The following is a 21316-nucleotide window of genomic DNA, read 5'->3' on the forward strand; positions in this document are numbered from 1 at the left end:
GGCACCTCTGCCCAGGACAGTCCCAAAGCACCTTGTGTAGGCTACAAACCATCAAATTTAAATGCAGTTTTTGCCTTTTTATAACCTATATAAAAAAAAATATATTTCTGAACCAACAATGCTTGTACAAATCTCTAGCATATTGAAATACCAGATCTCCATCTTTATAAAAGTCAATACTACTCAACCACTTTAGTACTGATCATGAAATGGATCAGAGGTAAGGGTATTCAAACTACGGCCTGGGGACTACATATGGGCTGCTACAGGATTTTATCTGGCCTGCAGCTATGGTCAGTGGCATATCATCAGACTTTGTGCAAACTGAGGATTCGGATTAGTTGGTCTCTTCTTCTAATGGCCACCCTGATGTAAAGAGGGGACACGGATGGGGACCCTGATGTAAGGGGAAACTTTGATATGTAAAGAGAGATTGGAACTGATTTGGGAGTGGGGGGCTTCTGATGTAAAAAGGGGACTCTGATGTGACAGGGAGCCATCTGATGTGAAGTGGTAACTTCTGATGTGAGACAACTGATATGAAGTTATTTATTGGCGCTTATTAATTTCTTGGTGTTTATTTATTCATAAATGTTATTCATTAAACTTTAAAAAAAAAAAAAAAAACGGAAATATTTTTAAAATATACAATGTAACCCTCATACTGAAAAGTTTGGCAACCCCTGGTATAGATCATTCTTATATTTATTATATACATGTGCATCTCAATAATTTAGAATATCATCAAAAAGTTAATTTCAGTAATTCAATTAAAAAAAGAAACTAATATATTATATAGATTCATTACACACAGAATGATATATTTCAAGCATTTTTTTCTTTTAATTTTGATGATTATGGCTTACAGCTAGTGAAAACCCCAAATTCAGTATCTCAGAAAATTAGAATATTACATAAGATCAATAACAAAAAAGAATTTTTAATACAGAAATGTTGGCTTTTTAATACAGAAATGTTGGCTTACTGAAAAGTATGTCCTTGTACAGTATAGTATGCATTTAATACTTGTTCAGGGCTCCTTTTGCATGAATTACTGTATCAATGTGCTGTGGCATGGAGGTGATCAGCCTGTGGCACTGCTGAGTTGCTATGGAAGCCCAGGTTGCTTTGATAGCGAACTTCAGCTCTTCTGCATTGTTGGATCTGGTGTCTCTCATCTTCCTCTTGGCAATGCCCCATAGATTCTCTATGGGGTTTAGGTCAGGCAAGTTTGCAGGCCAATCAAGTACAGTGATATCATGACCATTAAACCAAGTATTGGTACTTTCAGCAGTGTGGGCAGGCACCAAGTCCTGATGGAAAATGAAATCAGTATCTCCATAAAGCTGGTCAGCAGAGGGAAGCATGAAGTGCTCTAGAATTTCCTGGTGGAGGGCTGTGCTGACTTTGGACTTGATAAAACACAGTGGACCAACACCAGCAGATGACATGACTCCCCAAATCACTGACTGTGGAAACTTCACACCGGACCTCATGCAACTTGGATTTTGTGCCTCTCCACTCTTCCTCCAGACTCTGGGACCTTGATTTCCAAATGAAATGCAAAATTTACATTCATCCAAAAAGAGGACTTTGGACCACTGAGCAACAGTCCAGTCCTTTTTCTCCTTAGCCCAGGTAAGGCGTTTCTGTTGTTTCTGGTTCAGGAGCGGCTTGACACAAGGAATGTGACAGCTGTAGCCCATGTCCTGGATACGTCTGTGTGTGGTGGCTCTTAAAGCACCGACACCAGCCGTAGTCCACTTCTTGTGAAAATCCTACAAATTCTTGAATGGCCTTTGCTTCACAATCCTCTCAAGGCTGCGGTTATCCCTATTGCTTGTGCAACTTTTTCTACAACACTTTTTCCTTCCACTCAACTTTCCATTAATATGCTTGAATACAGAACTCTGTGAACATCCAGCTTCTTTAGCAATGACCTTTTTTGACTTACCCTCCTTGTGGAGGGTGTCAATGACTGTCTTCTGGACAACTGGTAAGTCAGCAGTCTTCCACATGATTGTGTAACTTACTGAACCAGACTGAAAGACCATTTAAAGGCTCAGGAAACCTTTACAGGTGTCTTGAGTTAATTAGCTGATTAGAGTGTGACACCATAGGGTCGATTTACTAAAATTGAAGAGTGCAAAATCTAGTGCAGTTGTGCATGGTAGCCAACCAGCTTCTAACTTCAGCTTGTTCAGTTAAGCTTTGACAATTAAACCTGGAAGCCGATTGGTTTCTATGCAGAGCTGCACCAGATTTTGCATTATCCAGTTTTAGTAAATCAACCCCCATGAGTCTACAATATTGAACTTTTTCACAATATTCACATTTTCTGAGATACTAAATTAGGGTTTTTCACTAGCTGTAAGCCATAATCATCAAAATTAAAAGAAAGAAATGATTGAAATATATCACTCTGTGTGTAGTGAATCTATATAATATATGCATTTCACTTTTTGAATTGAATTACTGAAATAAATTAACATTTTGATGATATTTTAATTTATTGAGTTGCACCTGTACAGCACAAAATCTGCCAGGGATCCAACTACTTTGGGTAGCCACAAGTCTCCCTCTAGTGGTGACTAGCTGAAGTGAAATTAAATAATCAAATTGTTACTTCCATGCAACAAAATCCTAAAAGGAGCATACCACAGACCAACAATCAGTCTTTTACATCCAATTTCCTCTTGGCTGAAAGATTTACATTTATTTTCAAGAGATATTTTTGTAATATCCTAAAATTTTCAGCTTTCAAAAAAGAAAAATAATCTGGTGTCCCAACCACAACAAATACTGTGCAGGTATGGTCCACTGTTGTTTTACAATACAAAAATTCCCCAGCACACTTACAGCTAGTGAACATAAAAACAAAGTCTAAACTATGTGTATACATAAATATTAAAAACAGAGGTTTTTGTTGCATATATTTGCAAATAAATGCAAAGCCACACTGAGTATGGGGCCATAGCATGCATGCTTCACCCGGCAGGAACACTTTCTGAAAAAAAGACAAGGGATGACACTAAAGATCATTGAAACAGGGATGCAAGTAAGTACTGGACCAAGTAAGCTGCACTTGAGAGGCTGAGATCTTGCCTTGAAGGACAACTTGTACCAAAAAGTTACAGTTGTCTTTTAAATAGGTTCCAGAGTCTGATATGAGGATATGTATAGGAGTTGGCAAAACTCTGGACTATGAATTGTCTAGTGACTGGTGGTCTTCGTATAATAAAAGAAATTTTGAAGTTTTCCACTATACTCTATTGAAGGTTGGTGTGTGCTACATACCATGTGCTGTAGCAGTCACATATTTAGGTTCCTGTGAAGAATTTGGATACTGGGAGGTGAATTGCCATACACCCAGAGTGCCCTTCTTAAAGCAGGGCAAAGCTATTAGATTGTAGGCTCTTTTGGTGCCAGTAAGAAAGGAAAAGAGAAAAGAGAGGGAAAGATTGGTGTTTTGGTGGGTGGGGGAGAAAGGAATATGTAAATGTATGCATTGTAAAATTGTGTCTATATAAACTTCTGACAGGTTTAATCACAGCTACAAGGCCACTATTTATAGAGAAGTTGGAAAGGGATTTAGAAGTAATAATTGATGAGGGTAAACAAAAGAGAATATATAGTTAATTCACGGGAATGTAAATATGAAGGAAATGGAAATGAATTATAAGTGTTTAGTAAGATGGTATATTACATGTAGCGAGGTACAATGATACACTTATGGTGGGAGTGTCACAAAATTCAAGAATACTGGGAGGGCATAGTGAATATAATTCAGGAAATAACAGAGGTAAATATTCCTAAGGACCCTGAGACTTGCCTTCTTTTTGGTACCGAGTTTTCGGTTACAAAATATAAAAAAAAAAACTGAATTATTGTATTATTTAAATGCAGCGAAGGGACCGATACCCAAGTTTTGGAAGAAACAACAGGAACCGAAAATAAAGGATTGGGTAGAAAGAGTGGAGAAGATATATAGAATGGAGGAACTTTACCATATGGAGGAAGATAAAATGGAGGTATTTCGTACAAGTTGGGAAAAGTGGGTACAGTTTAAAAATTCAGAGGTATACCTAGAATATGTGAAAGAAGGAAAAGGGGATAAATATAGTACAGTATAATACCAGTAATAGCTAAGGTTCAGGATTTCTAGAATGAAGTTAAAAATGCATAATCAAAAGGGTGGGGGGGGAATAGGTAAGGGGAGGGGTAAAAGGTCACCAAGATTAAAAGATTCTTTCTGGGGAGTGTTTTGACAGAAATGTGTAATGGATACTGTCTGTTTTTAGCTATTTTTGTTATTAGCTTTTGTACATTTAATAAGGTGATTTGAAAACAATAAAATATTTAAATTAAATAATAAAAAAAAAAAAAAAGTAAAATTGTGTCTTATGAAACGATATACTATTGGGTTGTTTTGTAAATTGAAAATAATTCAAAAAATTATAAGAAACAAAAAATAAATAAAATATGGCTTGTCTGCCAATATTTGCATGACTAATAATGGATCTATGTAAACAAAGACCTCAGGCTCAGTCCATTCCAGATAGGATCTATTTGCAGTGATAGCTTATAAGACATTCCAATATACCTTCTGTTCCCGATGATGCTTGGCAAGCGTTGGAGGGCTCCTACATCAGCTGCTAGACCTACGTCCACCTCCTGTGAGGGACAGAGGAGATGGTACAATGTAGCACACCATAGAATATAAAAAAAAATATTTATCTGTATATAGCACTCACAAATTATGCAGCGCTTTATTCCTTGTTCCTTGAAGGAGCTCACAATCTAATGCCCCAACCAGGACCATTATACACAAACACATATGCAGAATGCATAGAAACTGTATGGGCAGACAAAACTACAACTAAATCCACAGATTTATACAAAGACAAAATGTCACTTACATTAAAACAATAAGGCCTCATTCACACAATATGCAGAGACATGAGTTTTTTGGCAAGCATTCTGCAAGAGCACAAAGAAAACAATTGTCCTGTTAACACCACATTGGTATTGTGCAGATTTTTTCTGCGGAAGAATCTGCAATTTGTATGCAGTTTTCGGAGCAGAAAAAATACTGACATGACATTGTGGTGTAAACAAGGCACACAGAACTGTTCTCTTTGTTCTCTTGCAGTGAATTTCTGAATGTATTTCTGCGCAGAAAATAAACTGATGTGACAATGTTGAAACACACATGAAAACTGATGCAAACTTGTGTCTGCAAGTGAAATCTGCATGGTTTTTCCATCAGTTTATATGCATGTGTGTTGTGAACAAGCAGTTCTAGGACTTCTCTATGTACATTGGGATATCCTGTCTATTAATGCACATCACAGCTAAATATATGAAGGACATTCAAATGAAACCAGAACATTTAATTTTACAGGTATAAAAAGGGATGGTAGCGTGGCGGTACTACACGCAGTAGTAAGCAGCAAGTGTGTCCTATTACTGATAGGCCGCACACATGCCCCAGGCCAGTCCAGGGACTGTTAATCAAGATGGCAGACAACAGTGTTCGTGCGTTCATGGAACAGCATGTGGTGATGAAGGTTCTTTTTAAGGAAGGCATAAAACCCACAGATATCTACAGAAGACTTTAGGCACAGTACGGTGATGAGACACTCAGCCACAATAAGACATTTGAAAATGGTGTAAATATTACAAAGATGGCTGTACGTCTGTCAGTGGCAATCCCAGCCGTGGTGGTTCCCAGCCCACAGCACTCATTCCTGTAAACATTCAGCATGTTCTAACCGTGGGGGACATCTCCCCGAACCCTGGCCTTCCACCACCTCGCTCACCCACACAGCACCCTCCCGCTTCCATGTCCTGCAGCAACCCCTGCAACTTAGTATCTGTCCCCCTGCTCCCTAAAACCACCCCCCCCCCATTTTCGTGTGCACTCCTGAATGCCCGATTGGTGTGCAACAAGCTTACCGCCATCCACGACCTCCTTGTTTCCCACTCCCTTAACCTCCTAGTGATCACGGAAACCTGGATCCAGGCCACTGATTCCACCTCCCCTGCAGCACTCTCTTGTGGAGGTCTCACCTGGACCCACTCACCCAGACCCAACAGCTGTAAAGGTGGTGGGGTTAGTCTGCTCCTGTCACCACAGAGCACCTTCCGAGTCCTCCCAAACCCCCCTCTCTATCCTTCTCCTGCTTCGAGGCCCACTGCATCTGACTATTCTCCCTAACCCCCCTGAAGATTGCCGTAATCTACCGGCCTCCTGGATCCATATCCCGCTTCCTGGATGACTTTTCCTCCTGGTTACCCTTCTTTCTCTCCTCTGAGCTACCCACCATCATCCTTGGGGATGGACCATGATTTCCTCCAACCGCTGCGCTCCCCACAACCTCACAAACACCCCCTTCCCTCTCTCTGACCACAACCTTATTACCTTCTCTATCTCCTGGTCCTCTAACGCCTACCCTTCCAAATGTCATACTACTACCAGCCATAACCTCCGCAACCTGAACCCTGCCCCCCTCCACTCTGCAGCTGATCAACTCCATGACAGCATCCTCCCCCTGTCCTGTCCTGCCCTGACCTGGCTATGACTGCCTATAATAACGCGCTGTCAACAGCCCTTGACTCACTAGCGCCTTTAACCACACGAAACATCAGACCCCGACCACTCCAGCCCTCGCAGACTGATCACACCAAAACTCTCGAACGACACAGTCATGCCCTGGAGCGACTATGGCACAAAACCAGATCCCAACAAGCCTTCACCCGCTATAAATCTTCCTTCCACACCTACACCTCCTACTCTCTCCGTCCCCACCTCCACCCAGCACCTCACTCACCGCCCTTGAGATTGCCAATCACTTCAAAAACAAGATTGACACAATTCACAAGGACATCACTGCAGCTCACACTCCCTCTCAACCTGTCCCCTCTCACACAACTACCCCCTCATCACCCCTCACCCTCGACACAATCCGCAGAGACTTCGTCGCTGCTCAAACTCCCTCAAACTCCCTCCAACCCCGTCCCCTCTCACACAGCTACCCCCTCATCACCCCTCTCCCACGGCCCCACCACTGCTCTGACCTCCGTCCCACCCAACATTCCTCACACTGAAGCCCTCTCAACACTCCACACCTTCGAACTTACTACCATCGAGGAGGTCTCCAAGGTCTTCTCTGATGCCTGCCTTACCACCTGCCCCCTCGACCCTATCCCTTTGCAACTCCTACGACCTCCCTCCCCCTCCATCCTTTGCTTCCTCACCCACATCTTTAATCTCTCCCTCTCCTCCGGCACTTTCCCCTCCCCTCATGAAACATGCACACATCACCCCCATACTTAAAAATCCCTCCCTGGACCCCAATGACCCAAACAACCTCAGACCCATCTCCCTGCTCCCATTCACATCCAAACTCCTCGAGCGCTTAGTCTACACCCTCCTAAGCTCTCACCTCAACGACAACAACCTCCTCGATACAGTCCGGCTTCTGTCCCCTACACTCCACCGAAACTGCCTTACTCAAACTCTCCAACGACCTGCTAACCGCCAAAGCTAATGGCTACTATTCAGTGCTCCTACTCCTTGACCTCTCCGCGGCCTTCGACACAGTCGACCACCCCCTCCCCCTCAAAAAACTACACTCCCTCGGTCTCAGAGATTTTGCTCTCTCCTGGCTCTCATCCTACCTATCACAACGCTCTTTCAGCGTTACCTATAATGCTACCACCTCCCCCTCACTCCCCCTCTCTGTTGGGGTCCCTCAAGGCTCCGTCCTCGGGCCCCTTCTCCATCTACACCTCCTCCCTTGGCCAACTCATACACTCTCACGGCTTCAACTACCACCTCTATGCCGACGACACACAAATCTATCTCTCAACCCCTCGCCTCACCCCCTCAGTCTCTGCCCAAATCACAAACCTACTGAACGACATATCAGACTGGATGTTGTTCCACTTCCTTAAACTGAACTTCTCCAAAACCGAGCTCCTAGTCTTCCCCCCAGCCCGCACACCACCCCCCATTGACTTCTCCATCACGTCCAACAATGCCACTATTAGGCCCGCAGGCCAGAGTACTTGGTGTCATTCTGGACTCCAACCTATCCTTCCAGCCCCAAGTCCAATCATTAACAAACTCATGCAGACTCCACCTCCGCAACATCGCCAAATTTGCACGTTCCTAACCCCAGAAACCACTAAACAGCTCATCCACTCCCTCATCATATCACGGCTTGATTACTGCAACTCCCTCCTCACTGGCCTGCCTCACCACAGACTATCCCCACTTCAGTCAATCCTGAATACGGCAGCCAGACTCATTCACCTTACCAACCGCTCTGTTTCCACCACCCCCCTCTGCCAATCCCTCCACTGGCTTCCAATTGCGCAACGGGTCAAATTCAAAATCCTAACACTGACGTACAAAGCTGTCCACCATACTGCCCCAAATTACATCACCGACCTAATATCCAAGTACCACCCAGCACGCACACTCCGCTCCTCACAAGACCTCCTTCTCTCTAGTTCCCTGGTCTCCTCCTCCCATGCCCACCTCCAGGATTTCTCCAGGGTGTCACCCATCCTCTGGAACTCCCTGCCCCAACCCATCAGACTATCACCTACTCTCCTATCCTTTAGGCGTACCCTGAAAACCCACCTCTTCAGGGAAGCCTACCCCACCTCCTGCTAACTTGCCGACCTCCTCCACTCTTCCTACCACTCCATCTCCCACAGCTATTTCCTCCTGTACCACTATCCCCTCCCTCCTAGATTGTAAGCTCAAAAAAGCAAGGCTCTCGAACCCCTCGTGTATCGCATTGTATTGTTACTGTACTGTCACATGTTCTGTCCCCCTTTGTAATGTACAGCGCTGAGTGAACTGTTGGCGCTTTATAAATACAGAATAATAATATATAAAAGTATGTAAAAATTTGAAATTTACATCATGAATTACTTTAAAGTAAAAACTGTAAAAATAATTCAAAATGTATACTAGCTGCTAAAATGCACTATACATTTCCTTTAATAAATGGGATAGTCCCATAAATATTGATTGGCCTAGTACTGAATTATACCTCCACACATATACACACAAGGGGCAATTTGAGAGAAATTCAAAAATGTTTATTGGGGTTTAAAAGAAGACTGGAGTGACTGGTGGAAATCATATACAATCCTCTTGGACTGATATGTCCATAGGCCAGTTAACCTATTGCAATGGATTGTGGAAGACAACTGAATACTCACAGCAACACTATACAAGCGCACAGAGAATATACAGCCTTCATACAGATTGTGTCTCTAGAAATAAAACCTAGTCCTGAGCATTGCTAACCATTAACATCCCAAAAAAGATAAAGCTGAGTAATCGTGTGCTTTGACTGCAGTTGTAAAGATATAGATATCAGACCAGCAGAGGCTCATAATAACCTGCTAATGTACAAAATATGTCAAGGTTATGCAGATCTGAGTTCTGATGTAAACTTTACACCATCTGCATTCAGAGCAGAGATCTGTGTTCTCCCAGGGGATCAGCTTGATATGGCTTCTGGATATGGCTGTTAGGAAATAAGGATCAGACTCCAAGGACTGTACCTTCTGCCTGCATGTACAGTATGTCATTGCATAGCAACTGGAAGGGTGTTTCCCTCTGTTCAGTGACCTAACCACTAAGGCAGCAAAAATTACAATTCAAGAGGAAATAAAATTACACAAATCGAATCATCTTACCTCTTCCACACCTGTGCACAATAGGCACTACTATAAAAAACTTAAAAGTTTTTTTTTTTTTTAATAGTGTAAGCGAGGGTTATAACCCCTGTAAGTTTTTTTTTTTTTTTTTTTGTGGGCAATCTGAGTCTCCATTGGGGAGATTACCCTTAATTTCCTATCCCATAGCAATAACAGGAAGTAAGAGGAAATCCTTCCAAAGTGAGGGAAACCCTGGTTGTCACCAGAATTAGTTTCCCCATTGGAAGATATTTTTGTTTTGATGACAACTCAAAATTTAGATTTTTTTTTTATTTACTTTTCACTTTTGGTGGTAATCGTCACTAGGACAAATAGAGTGAATCTCCCTAACGAGGGGGGGGGGCACAGACAGTAATAAAGAAGAGTCCTAATGCCTTTAATCATGCTTTAAGGAAATTATATTTTATACACTTAAGCTATAGAAAAATAAATACATTTATTTTATATATTTATAATTTACTTTTCTGTAGCTTAATTGTATAAAATATAATTTCCTTAAAGTATGATTAAAGGCATTAGGACTCTTCTTTATTGCTGTCTGTACCCCTCGTTGGGGAGATTCACTCTATTTGTCCTGATAGAGATAGATATATATATATATATACACATATATATATATATATATATATATATATATATATATATATATATATATATATATATATATATATATATATATATATACACACACACACACATATACATATATATATACATATACACACACATATACGCACACACACACATGCACCTACACACACACACTAGTGCAGGCCATAGACGGCCGATACGTCTATCGGCTGATTTTTCGTCCGAAAAACGAAACATCGTTCGTTCTGTAAACTGATGTTGCCACCAATGATTGCGAAAATCGGCCGTTTTTCACAAATTTTCCAGCACAACCGATAAACGAAATGAGGAGGAACTGCGAAAATCAGCCGATGCCATTGCCCCACTAACAGTACGAAAATCGGCCGATTATTCTTTCAGACGAAAAATCGGCCGATAAATGAACCGTCTATGGCCTGCATAAATTGCAAAAAGTATTGGGACAGTCCTCCAAATGATTGGATTCAGATGTTCCAATCACCTCCATGGCCACAGGTGTATAAAATCAAGCACCTAGGCATGCAAACTGCTTCTATCAACATTTGTGAAAGAATGGGTCGCTCTCCATGCTGAATTCCAAGGTCTGCAAAGCTGCTGTGACCATCTCGCTGTTGAAGATTTATTATTTTAAATTCTGGAAAATGCAGTGGGAGGAGCCGAGACACCCCCAAAGTTACAGGGGGACAAAAAACAGAGCTTGGGATTAATAGCAGGGAAACCTCGCTGACAGAATATTCAAAACTTAAAGGACGACTAGCGTTGACTCAACCCACTAGATTCCACTTATAGTGAAAATATCACTATGCATGGACGGACCATCCTACTATTTAGTGAATTTGGTTAGATGCATGAATACAGACCCTTTACAATTGTGCAATTATGAAACAAGCAACTCGAAGTATGGAGGTAACTCTCTGCAACATGGTACAATTGATTTACTAAAATTGGAGAGTGCAAAATCTGGTGCAGCTCTGCATGGTAGCCAATCAGCTTCTAAGTTCAGCTTGTTCAATTAAGCTTTGACGGAAAAAAAAAACAAAAAACAAAAATGGAGGCTGCTGCACCTTTTTCAATCTCTAGTTTTAGTAAATGAACCCCGGTGTTCCCCAGTTACATCAAGTTATTTTGATTTAGATTTTTTGCTATATATTTTTGAATTTCAAAATTTATTTTAAAAATGTTTGGTTCATATATAATTGGCTCGAACTTGATATATTGCTATTTCTTGGGCTCATTAAAACAGTACAGCCCTTGAGGGACATTTTTACCCATGTGGGGATGCACAGGTGCTTCATGCATTCCCGTGTAGGCAGTACCATTGATGTCAAGTAAAGTTTAGTCTGCAGTCCGTACCACACAAGTCATTAGTTTGTATTTACCTTAACTTGAAACCAGGCATCCTGCGAGCAGTATCGGATGTCACAGGCAGTTATGAGATTCACACCTGATGGAAAACAAAGTATTACTCACCAAGATACAAATCTCTCATGCAGTCAAATGACAATGTGCACGGTCTCACCTCCTCCAATGCACCCATTATGGATTGCTGCAATCACTGGCTTTGTACACTGCAAGTTAAAACATACAGGTAATAATATGAAGAGTTGTGTACAAACTGCAGTAACAGCAAACAACCAATGGGAGTGCCTCTTTCATTTGTCTGAGCTCAGGATCAAAACATTGTTATTATGGTAAGATAGTCTAACAATGTAACATTTGGCTTGTCTGATTGTTATGACAAAGTTATACTCCATATTTATTTGAAATACCTGAAGTATAAAAGGAATCATGGGTTCTACCTCTTTATTGAATGTGGATACAAAACTCATACTAAAATTCTATATTTATGCTTGTTACCCCACCTCTAACTCATCCTCTACCTGGACCAGGTGGGATCCGTGACTGCTCAGGAAGCTAGAGATAATACAACCCAGGCACTCAGTGCTATCCAACTGGCCCTGTCAGGGACTATCCATTGTATCCTATTTTCCACAGATGTGGAGAAATGCTTTGAACGAGAAAGAATTGGCTGCCCTGCACAAGAGAAACCAGCAGAAAAAGTCCCTGATCCTTTTCCAAGATCATGCTGCCACAAAATGCATGGTGCTGTGGTACTATGCACTTTGGCGCATGGAGAAATGAATATCAGATGTGTGGGTATAACATTAAGAATGAATGGCACCCTTGCGCTTCTTCTAAAAGGCAACGCGTTTCTGTGCATGTCAGAAAAGTGAACAATTTTCTACCTCTATTAAATAAGAAGTTGTAGCTGATACCTTGTATTGTTTTCTTAGCTTGCATGTACCTTTAGGCTCGGTTCACACTGCTGCGACTTGTGAGACCCCTAGTTGCATGACATGTGAAATCCCATGTTAGCCAATGAGAGCTGTCTTAATTAGTACTACTGAAGTCGCTCCGACTTTGGAAAAGGTTCCAGTACTACTTCAAGGTGACTTTTATCCGACTTGTGCCAATAGACTTTAATGGAAGTCGCCTCCAAGTCGGATCCTCATCTATATTGATGTGATTTGGATCCAACATTGCAGAAGATTACCTGTATGCCACGGGTATTAAGTCGCATGGCATGAAAGTCGCATCGCATGAAAGTCGCATCAAAGTAGTACTCAAGTTACCAGCAAATCCTCAGGAAATCATCTGGCAAAGTCGCACCGTACATCGCGTGACATTCAGGGCGTAGTGTGAACCGATGCTTACCGTTTCTATTAGGCTGTATATGTAGAATTGTGATACAATGTACTTATTGTAATCTGAATCACCATGTAGTGCTACTATAAAACAATCAAAAATTGTTTTAAGAAAAAAAAAAATATTTTTGGGTTAATGGGAAATTACAGACAGAGGCTGTATAGAAAGTTCAGCAAATGTAATCTTTACCAAGACTGATCTGCCAGGTGAACATTCAGCTAAAAAGCACGTTTCACTAAAGAATATATTGCTCTTCTTCTAGTATGGTCTATCTTGCTGTTGCCCTTCAAGCCTTCAATAAAGGTTAAAGAGAACCACTAAAGACTGGAATTTTACACTAATCTGATTATTCAGTCTTATATTTATGCAGTCTTATAAATGAAAGATTTATATTTGTTCATTTAGTTGCTTTACTTACCTTGCCTGTGTGACACTTTGGTGGAGTCAGAAGTCATCTGAAGTCTGAAAGTTGCTGCCTTGTCTTACCCAAAACATTGTTTCCCAAAAGTGCATAATATCAACAATCTGCTATTGATTGTTCAGTTAGGATCTCCTTTGGCTACAATCTGCTCCTGTTGGCTCCTTTCTTCCTTACGTTGTCATCTACTTCTCTTAAAACTTCCAGTATACAATCTAGTACTGCACATTGCAATCTTCTCCCCACAATCTAGGTCAGTTGATACTTTTGCCATCATAAAGGCCCCATCTCCTCCGCTCTTCTTCTAATAGGTCTCCATTTCATCCTCTGATCTCCCAGGTCTCCACAAGACAAACCTAACTGTCCTTCTCTGCTTTGAAGGCCATTCTCCTGCACATCTCCTAGTCCATTCTTTTCCAAACTCCTATTAAGATTCTTTGAATATCTTCCATTCACACTTTCACCCAAACCCTGATTACATGTACTCACTGTGCTGCATTACCCCAAGAGGGTCTTGATGTAATATTATACTTAAAACTACAAGATTACTTCAGCGCAATCATGCAAACTCCCACCTCCAATGTGATACTGCTGCTAAATGTGTTCCCACATATCCAAATAGTCACAGTTATGCAAATTACAGAGTATTTAATATTATACTTATTCTAGCCCCCTCTCCACCATCGGCTCCCATCTTCTCCTCTATCATCAGCCAGCTTACTACTCCACTCTCCATCACCACTATGACCTCCTACTTCCTCCCCTCACATAGGAGTTGTATATACTAATATATATATATATATATATATACACATACATACATACATACACACATACGCACACATATACATATACCTTCTCAATAGCACTAAAGGATTCCTGATAATCTTTTATCTTCTTGCGCACATTCCAGGCAATTCTTGCAGTGTCTTCCTCTTCATGTTGTAAAAAGTCACCAGCAAGGTCTGTAAGGTCAATACCTATGTAAAGAACAAATATAATAATGTTATTTATAACTTGCCCATTATATAATACTTGTATTTCTGCAGCTAAAGGAGTTAACAGTGTGCCTACCACTGAAACACACACCCTGTGGGACCCTGATGCTCATCCCACAGCCTAATGGGATGTATTGTGTGCACCTTGGGACCATCAATCAGCAATTAGTATTTTTCCCTGACTTACTCAAAGACAGGAATGGAAGGCAATGGATCCATGACGGCTAAAAAGTATACAGGACAATACAAAATGTAAATAATCTAATGCTTGTTTATAATACAATATCAGGGATCTATTTATAAAATGTTTTCACACAAGACTTACACAACTTGCACCCAGGATTCACACATTTTTCCAGTAGAATTTTTTAGAAAAACATGTGCTTCTTGATGAAAGATTTGTGAATCTTGTGGGAAAAAACATTTATAGACAGATCCAGTAATAACAGGAACAATCTTTCTCACATTATGCAGTAGAGCAATCTCCACCATACTGTGTGTCAGGACCTGAATCACCTGCTGGTGGCACTGTGGTTCCTAGAGTGGAAGGTTGCAGTTCCAGTGTCGACCAGTGAATGTCTCCCAGCAGATCCCTGTAATCAGCCTCCACCAGATTCTGTCCCTCCAGAACTATTACACTTTGCTTCAGTGTTTCCCTGATGGCCTGACTTTGCTGACTTAACCTGAACCTAGATCTTAATCTTGCTACTGCCCTGCATCCTGTACTCTGCTGCATCTATCTATCTATCTATCTATCTATCTATTCTAGTCCTGGTTCCTCCTTCTCATCTGTTCCCTGGATCTCCAGTTTACCCTATTGATCAGTGTTCTTCTTTTGCATATATTATATATAGTTAGGCTACGTTCACACTAGCCTTGTTTGCAAGCAGCAGACAGGCGTTTGGGAAGCGTTTTTACCGCTTCCCAAACGCCTGGGAAAATTCTAGACATTGCAGCACATGGTGCTGTTCACATGGGAGCGTCAGCGTCACGTCAAAACGGACGCCTCTGGTCCAGTCAGGAGGAGTTGAAGCCTCCTATTCAAGTCTATGGTGCCCCTCCGCAAACACCCAGCCGGCGTTTGCGGTGTGACGCGGTTGCGGGGCGTTTGCGGAGCGGTAACACCATTCAAACTTCATTATAGGCGTTTTTAACATTTTGAAAACGGCTAGCAACCGCCGCTAAACCGCGCATGCGGAGTGTTAAAAAATGCTCCGCAGATGCCTGACCAACGCTTGTCAAACGCTATAGGAGCGTTTGACAAGAGTTGGAAAAACAGTCAAGTGTGAACGAGCCCTAAGTTTGCTAGTTAGGCTATCAGTTAGGTTGCTAGTTACAGTAGCTATTTTGTTACTGGGTTATGGTTCACTTATATCTTTATGTTTGCTGTGTTTCCTGGTTTTTGGATTTCTTGTTTTGAGCTGAGCAATCTCCATCACAATGCACATGCACCATGCCACGTTGTCAGGGGAGCAGGTGCAAGAACCAGGGTGAGACAGCCAGGCCCCTGATGATGTAAGAAGAGAAGATGGCAGAGCAGGACCCAACATGCAGCACTGGAGCAGCGGATTAGATTAGATGAATGTGTGAGTATGTTTTTTTAAATATAATCCAGTGGACAAGGGGAAGGAAAAAATGTACAGGAGGAGTGAAGTTCCTCTAACCTTTTCCACCCTACTCCAAACCCCTAAAACAAAACTGTCTGAACCATACAAACACCAGTTGCTGCTATAATGGTAATGACTGTCAACACGGACCATGACAATAGAAGTGTACTGTTCAACATTTAAAAGCATAGTTCACCTTTGCAAAAAAAATGCCTATGCAAGTAAAGGGTGTTTGTATATAAAAACTAAGTGCAGCTCAGACTTAAGTTGAATAATGTCCTTGTTACAGATGTAGGCCTTTTACATACCTTCCAAAGCCTGACTGGAATACTCCCAGGACATTACCAAGTGAGGGCTGGTTGTTACTGCTCCCCTCCACCATCACAGGAGTGAACTTTTTCTCTGATTCTGACTCCCTCACATGTTCTCTCTCTCCTCAGATGCAGTAGCTGTGAGCTCAGCATTTGAGAACTCATTCCTGTGATGGAGAAGGTGAGCAGTAATGACTAGGCCTCACTTAGTAACGTCCTAGAAACGTCCGGGGAGTATTCCTGTAGATCGGAATGGATACATTCCATTAGATAGTTGCCATTTCCCTCCTTGGCTGATGAATATCCCAAAAGGACAGCTGGTCAGACTTAGAAGGAATTGCACAGATATCAAGGAATATTATGAGCAGGCTAACATTATGGAAGAGAGATTCTGTAGCAAAGGTTATTCTAGAGAAATGATCAAAAATAAGATCGTAGAAGTGGGAACAACGATGAGGAGTAACTTTCTTGTTGATAAACCCAAGACAGAAGATTTGAGGGACCACACGGCGATTATTCTGGATTTTACCAGTAATTATAAACAGATAGAAAGTGTATTCAGACGTTATTGGCCCATTCTAATAACCGACCCCATTTTTTCAAAATTGTTACCGGCTACACCTAAATTCATATACAGGAAGGCTCCTTCCCTTAGGTCCAAATTGGTTCGTAGTGTATTGAACCCCCCTATTAAAAGTCCTATGGCTACGTTTCTTGATTATAAAGGGTTTTTCCCGTGTAAGACCTGTTATGCCTGTAGAGCCACCAGGGGTTCGAGCACTAGATTGAGTTCCTTTTCAGCTACTAGTAATGGTAGGTTTTTTCAAGTTAAGGACTTTATATCGTGTAGAACGGAGGGGGTCGTGTATGTTCTCCAATGCGGATGTGGCTTGCAATATGTGGGAAGGACAAAAAGACCTTTATGGGTCCGGTTGAGAGAACATGTTCAGAAGATAAAAAAGGGCTTCCCGAAACACTGTCTATCCAATCATTTTCGGCTATACCATAATCAAGACCCTTCTGGTCTTAAATTTTGGGGAGTCGAGAAATACAAGAAACATTGGAGAGGGTCCCACAAAGTGAGATCTTTAAGTCAGGTAGAATCAAAATATATTTTTCTCATGGATACATTTGCCCCGACGGGACTCAATATTGAGTTCGACTTGAACTGTTTTATCAGTGATCGATAACCTCTTCTATGTAGATATAATGTATGTTTTAGTACTTGATGTAAAGAGTTCATGCAGGATTACAAAGGAGCGTTTTTTCATCATTTTTTTATTTAATATATATATATTTTTTATATATATATATATTTTTTATTCGTATATTTTTTAGTGTATTTTGTATAGGGCATTATATGGTTATGCTCGTTTTTATATTTTTTTTCTGATTTTCATTAAATTATGTGTTTTTCTACATTTATATACATTTTTTATATATTAGTCTCTCTATGTGTTGATTATGGAGAGACATGGATGTGTGTTGTTTTTTTTTTTATAGTGTATTACTTCACTAGGATTGCTAGACCTAATGGGAGAAGGTCTGTCCTTATTAGACTACATGTATATGGCTGCCTGGGTCTTTTTTGGCATGCTGGACTATTAAAATATGGCCGCGATCGCACCGCCCATTGTGGTCTTGATGGGTGCGGTTCCTGGCCTTTATAAGGAAGTGCCGCCGGCCAATCACGCTGTCCTGATGAAGTCACGAGGTACGTGACGCAACGCGTCGACGGCAATAGCGTGGTGACGCACTTCCGGCGTGACGCCATCTTGGTGCACCTTTTTGATCCTGCTGTACACCCAGCATTGCATCTCCATACAAGCCGTTTGTTATGTAAGTGTATTACCTTCTTTCTTTGTTTGCTGTCTATACTCAAATAAAGCGGTAATACACTATGAGGATTGTGTTTATCTCCTCATTTATGAGCATATGAGCGGTTGTGACATCGGAAGAGAGTCTATTCTATTCACCTACTGGCCTGGAGGAATTCTGTCCCTGTTTATGTGATGCCAATCTATCTAAAGAGTCCCTGAATTGGAGGATTCCGTGGTGATCTACATTACGCTTTATGGCCCTGTAGGGTCGTAGAGTGGAGGTGAGAGGCCATTGCAGCAAGACTGCCCGGGGTCACGTTCTTTGAAGTGTGCTGTGATTCACTTACACTCCTGTATGAACTATGGACACCTTATCCTGCACTTAACCACTGTTACTAGTCTATTAAGGGCCATTGTTTTTCTGTTTATCCCTAGGTGGTTTTGGGTCATGTTATTACTCATATTTACTATCTGGTTATATACTGTATTTAGGCTTTAGTCTTTTAGCGCTGCATCAACTTTACATTCTATTCCTGTCAGGCTTCAGGAGATACATAAATGGCCTACACCTATAACAAGGGCATTATTCCACTTTAGTCAAAGCTGTACAGTTTGTTTATATCTACAGACACCCATAATCTGCATAGACAGTGTTTTAATAAAGGTGAACTAACCCTTTAACCGCTTGCCCTCCTGGGGGTTTACCCCCCTTCCTGACCAGGCCATTTTTTGCGTTACGGCACTGTGTTACTTTAACGGACAATTGCGCGGTCATGCAACGCTGCACCCAAATGAAATTTAAACCTTTTTCTCCCACGAATAGAGTTTTCTTTCAGTGGTATTTGATCGCCTGTGTGTTTTTTATTTTTTGCGCTATAAAACAAAAAAAAAAAAGGCCGACAATTTTGAAAAAAGAAAACAATATTTTTGACTTTTTGCTATTAAACATGTTCAGTAAAATTGTTTTTTAAAAAAAAAATCAAATTTCGTCATAAATTTAGGCCAAAATATATTCTGCTACATGTCTTTGCTACAAAAAATCCCAATACGTGAAATATGTGAAAGTTATAGAGTTTACAAATGGCAGTACAGATACTGAAAATTTTTTTATTTCTATTAGTAATGGCAGCGATCAGCAACTTATAACGGGACTGCAGGACTGCGGTGGACATTCTGACACTGGGGGGAACTGACACTGTACTAATGGCACTGGACAGGAAGGGGTTAACACGAGGAGTGATAAAAGGGTTAATTGTGTGCAGGGAGTGTTTTACTGGGGGGAGCGGTGTGTGCAGTTCAATGTAATCACAGTGCTCTTGAAGGCTGTGCACAGCCATGCAGAGCAGTGTGCCCATGCCGACAGGGAGGAGAACTGTTAGTAAACAAACCAGTCCTCCTCCCTCGTTGGAGATGCTCGGTAATCACCGGGCGCCGGCGGGTAATCACCGGCCGGGACCCGGTGATTGACAGCTGCGGCCGCGAATGGCAGCAAGGGTAGGGTTTATGTGCGCCCCCTACCTGGTAATGCAAAATCACATATATATGTGATTTTGCGCACCCCTGCCGCCCTGTAGCAGTATATCTGCTATAGGGCGGCGGGGAAGCAGTTAAACTATATGGGTTGTTTACAAGGTGAGGGTTTACATATATTTTAAGGGGATTGAAGGACATTATAAGAAGGCTGAGAAGAGAAGGCTGCAACATCACAGAACAGAGAGAGTGAGTAGGGTTAGCGTGTCAGACAGACAGAAAGACATCAAAGCAAGTATGAAATTCCAGACTGAAATGCTGCTCAGTGCCAGCCTGGTTTAGAATGAAGGAGAGACTGTTTAAGAAGTATTAATTTAGATGTAAGTAGCTGGATATTCATGACTTGTTTGGTTTTTAACCTAACCCTTGTGACATTTTTTTTTTTACCCAAAATCCAGGAGCCTTACCTCTAAATAACCTAGCAACACAGACAGGGGTTCATTAACTAAAACTGGAGAGTGCAAAATCTTGTGCACTTCTACATAGAAACCAATCAGCTTCCAGGTTTTGTTGTCAAAGCTTAATTGAACAAGCAAAAGTTAGAAGCTGATTGGCTACCATGCACAGCTGCACCAGATTCTGAGTACTTCAGTTTTAGTAAATCTCCCCAGTTAATGATATATACAGATAATTGACCTACCTGACGTGAACATTTTACCAGCGCCAGAAATAACGACTGCTCTACAGCTGGTATCATCTGATAAGGCACGAAAGCAGAGGACCATCTCCCTGTCAGAAAAAAGAAAAACACATATACCTTACAGATTATCTGGCATTCCTAGCAGATATTAATGATCCACTTCATTAGAGTTACAGCATTGTCTATGATGCTTCTCTGCGCAGAGGTTTTTTTACCCTAATGCATTAAGGTAAAAATCTTATCTTTAGAACCACTTTAGCTTTCACCAGCAAAATGAAAGATGATTTCTGATAGGTTGGTATCAGTTGCAAATGGTCTTCTGCCATTCAACATGCAGAAATCTAAAAACAATGTATTGCAATGAAGCTTATACTGGTTTCCTGGAGGTGCTACCAAGTTACCAGATCTCCTCAATTTGCCCCTTTATGTCCATGATCTTTTCATTTCATGGCTACAGTAATCCTTTTAAAAATACCACAATCTGCAGAGTGGCCTTTGTGGAAGAGGATGAGTATGTTATCTTGCCTCCAGAAAGCTTTGTTCATGGCATTTCTTTTCTCAGGACGGTTTATTTCCACGTGAAAGATGTGATCCCTTGGTGCTGTGACTTTCAGTGTTTCATAGCTATACGATGCCAGTCCTGCCTCAGACGACATGTTCCGTAGTCCCAGGACCGCCTTGTGCAAATCTGAGAATCCAAAGCAGAAGTTTTAGATCAAATGAAACCTAAGCATTCGCATACATACTACAGTCTGACTGTACAATCCCTTTACCAAGGCTTCATAGTGTAATGGTCTACCGAAATGCTCAGTTTAATTTGAATCCAGTTAGGTAGATACCCGCGCTACACAGATGTGGACAAACCTAAAACATTTTACAATCAGATCGTAATGTGTCTGGTCAGCGTAATACCCCTTTTAAAGCAAGCCT

At 41.4% G+C, this 21316-nt stretch overlaps 1 protein-coding gene across 1 annotated transcript in view; it reads right to left on the reverse strand.

Annotated features, from left to right (window-relative positions):
• The window catches only part of ECH1 (enoyl-CoA hydratase 1), a 50209-nt gene that overhangs the window by 15739 nt on the left and 13154 nt on the right, over positions 1 to 21316 (reverse strand). Inside the window, exons 2-7 of the mRNA XM_089658203.1 lie at positions 20912 to 21074; positions 20387 to 20475; positions 14336 to 14460; positions 11876 to 11924; positions 11736 to 11800; positions 4604 to 4674 (exon numbers count right to left, since the gene is read on the reverse strand). Coding sequence (XP_089514329.1) covers positions 4604 to 4674; positions 11736 to 11800; positions 11876 to 11924; positions 14336 to 14460; positions 20387 to 20475; positions 20912 to 21074 — 562 coding nt within the window. The remainder of the gene's footprint in view (positions 1 to 4603; positions 4675 to 11735; positions 11801 to 11875; positions 11925 to 14335; positions 14461 to 20386; positions 20476 to 20911; positions 21075 to 21316) is intronic.

Source organism: Staurois parvus, unplaced genomic scaffold (genome assembly GCF_062004578.1).
Source record: "Staurois parvus isolate SC_StPar_1 unplaced genomic scaffold, SC_StPar_1.0 ptg001058l, whole genome shotgun sequence".
In the NCBI taxonomy this organism is placed as follows: domain Eukaryota; kingdom Metazoa; phylum Chordata; class Amphibia; order Anura; family Ranidae; genus Staurois; species Staurois parvus.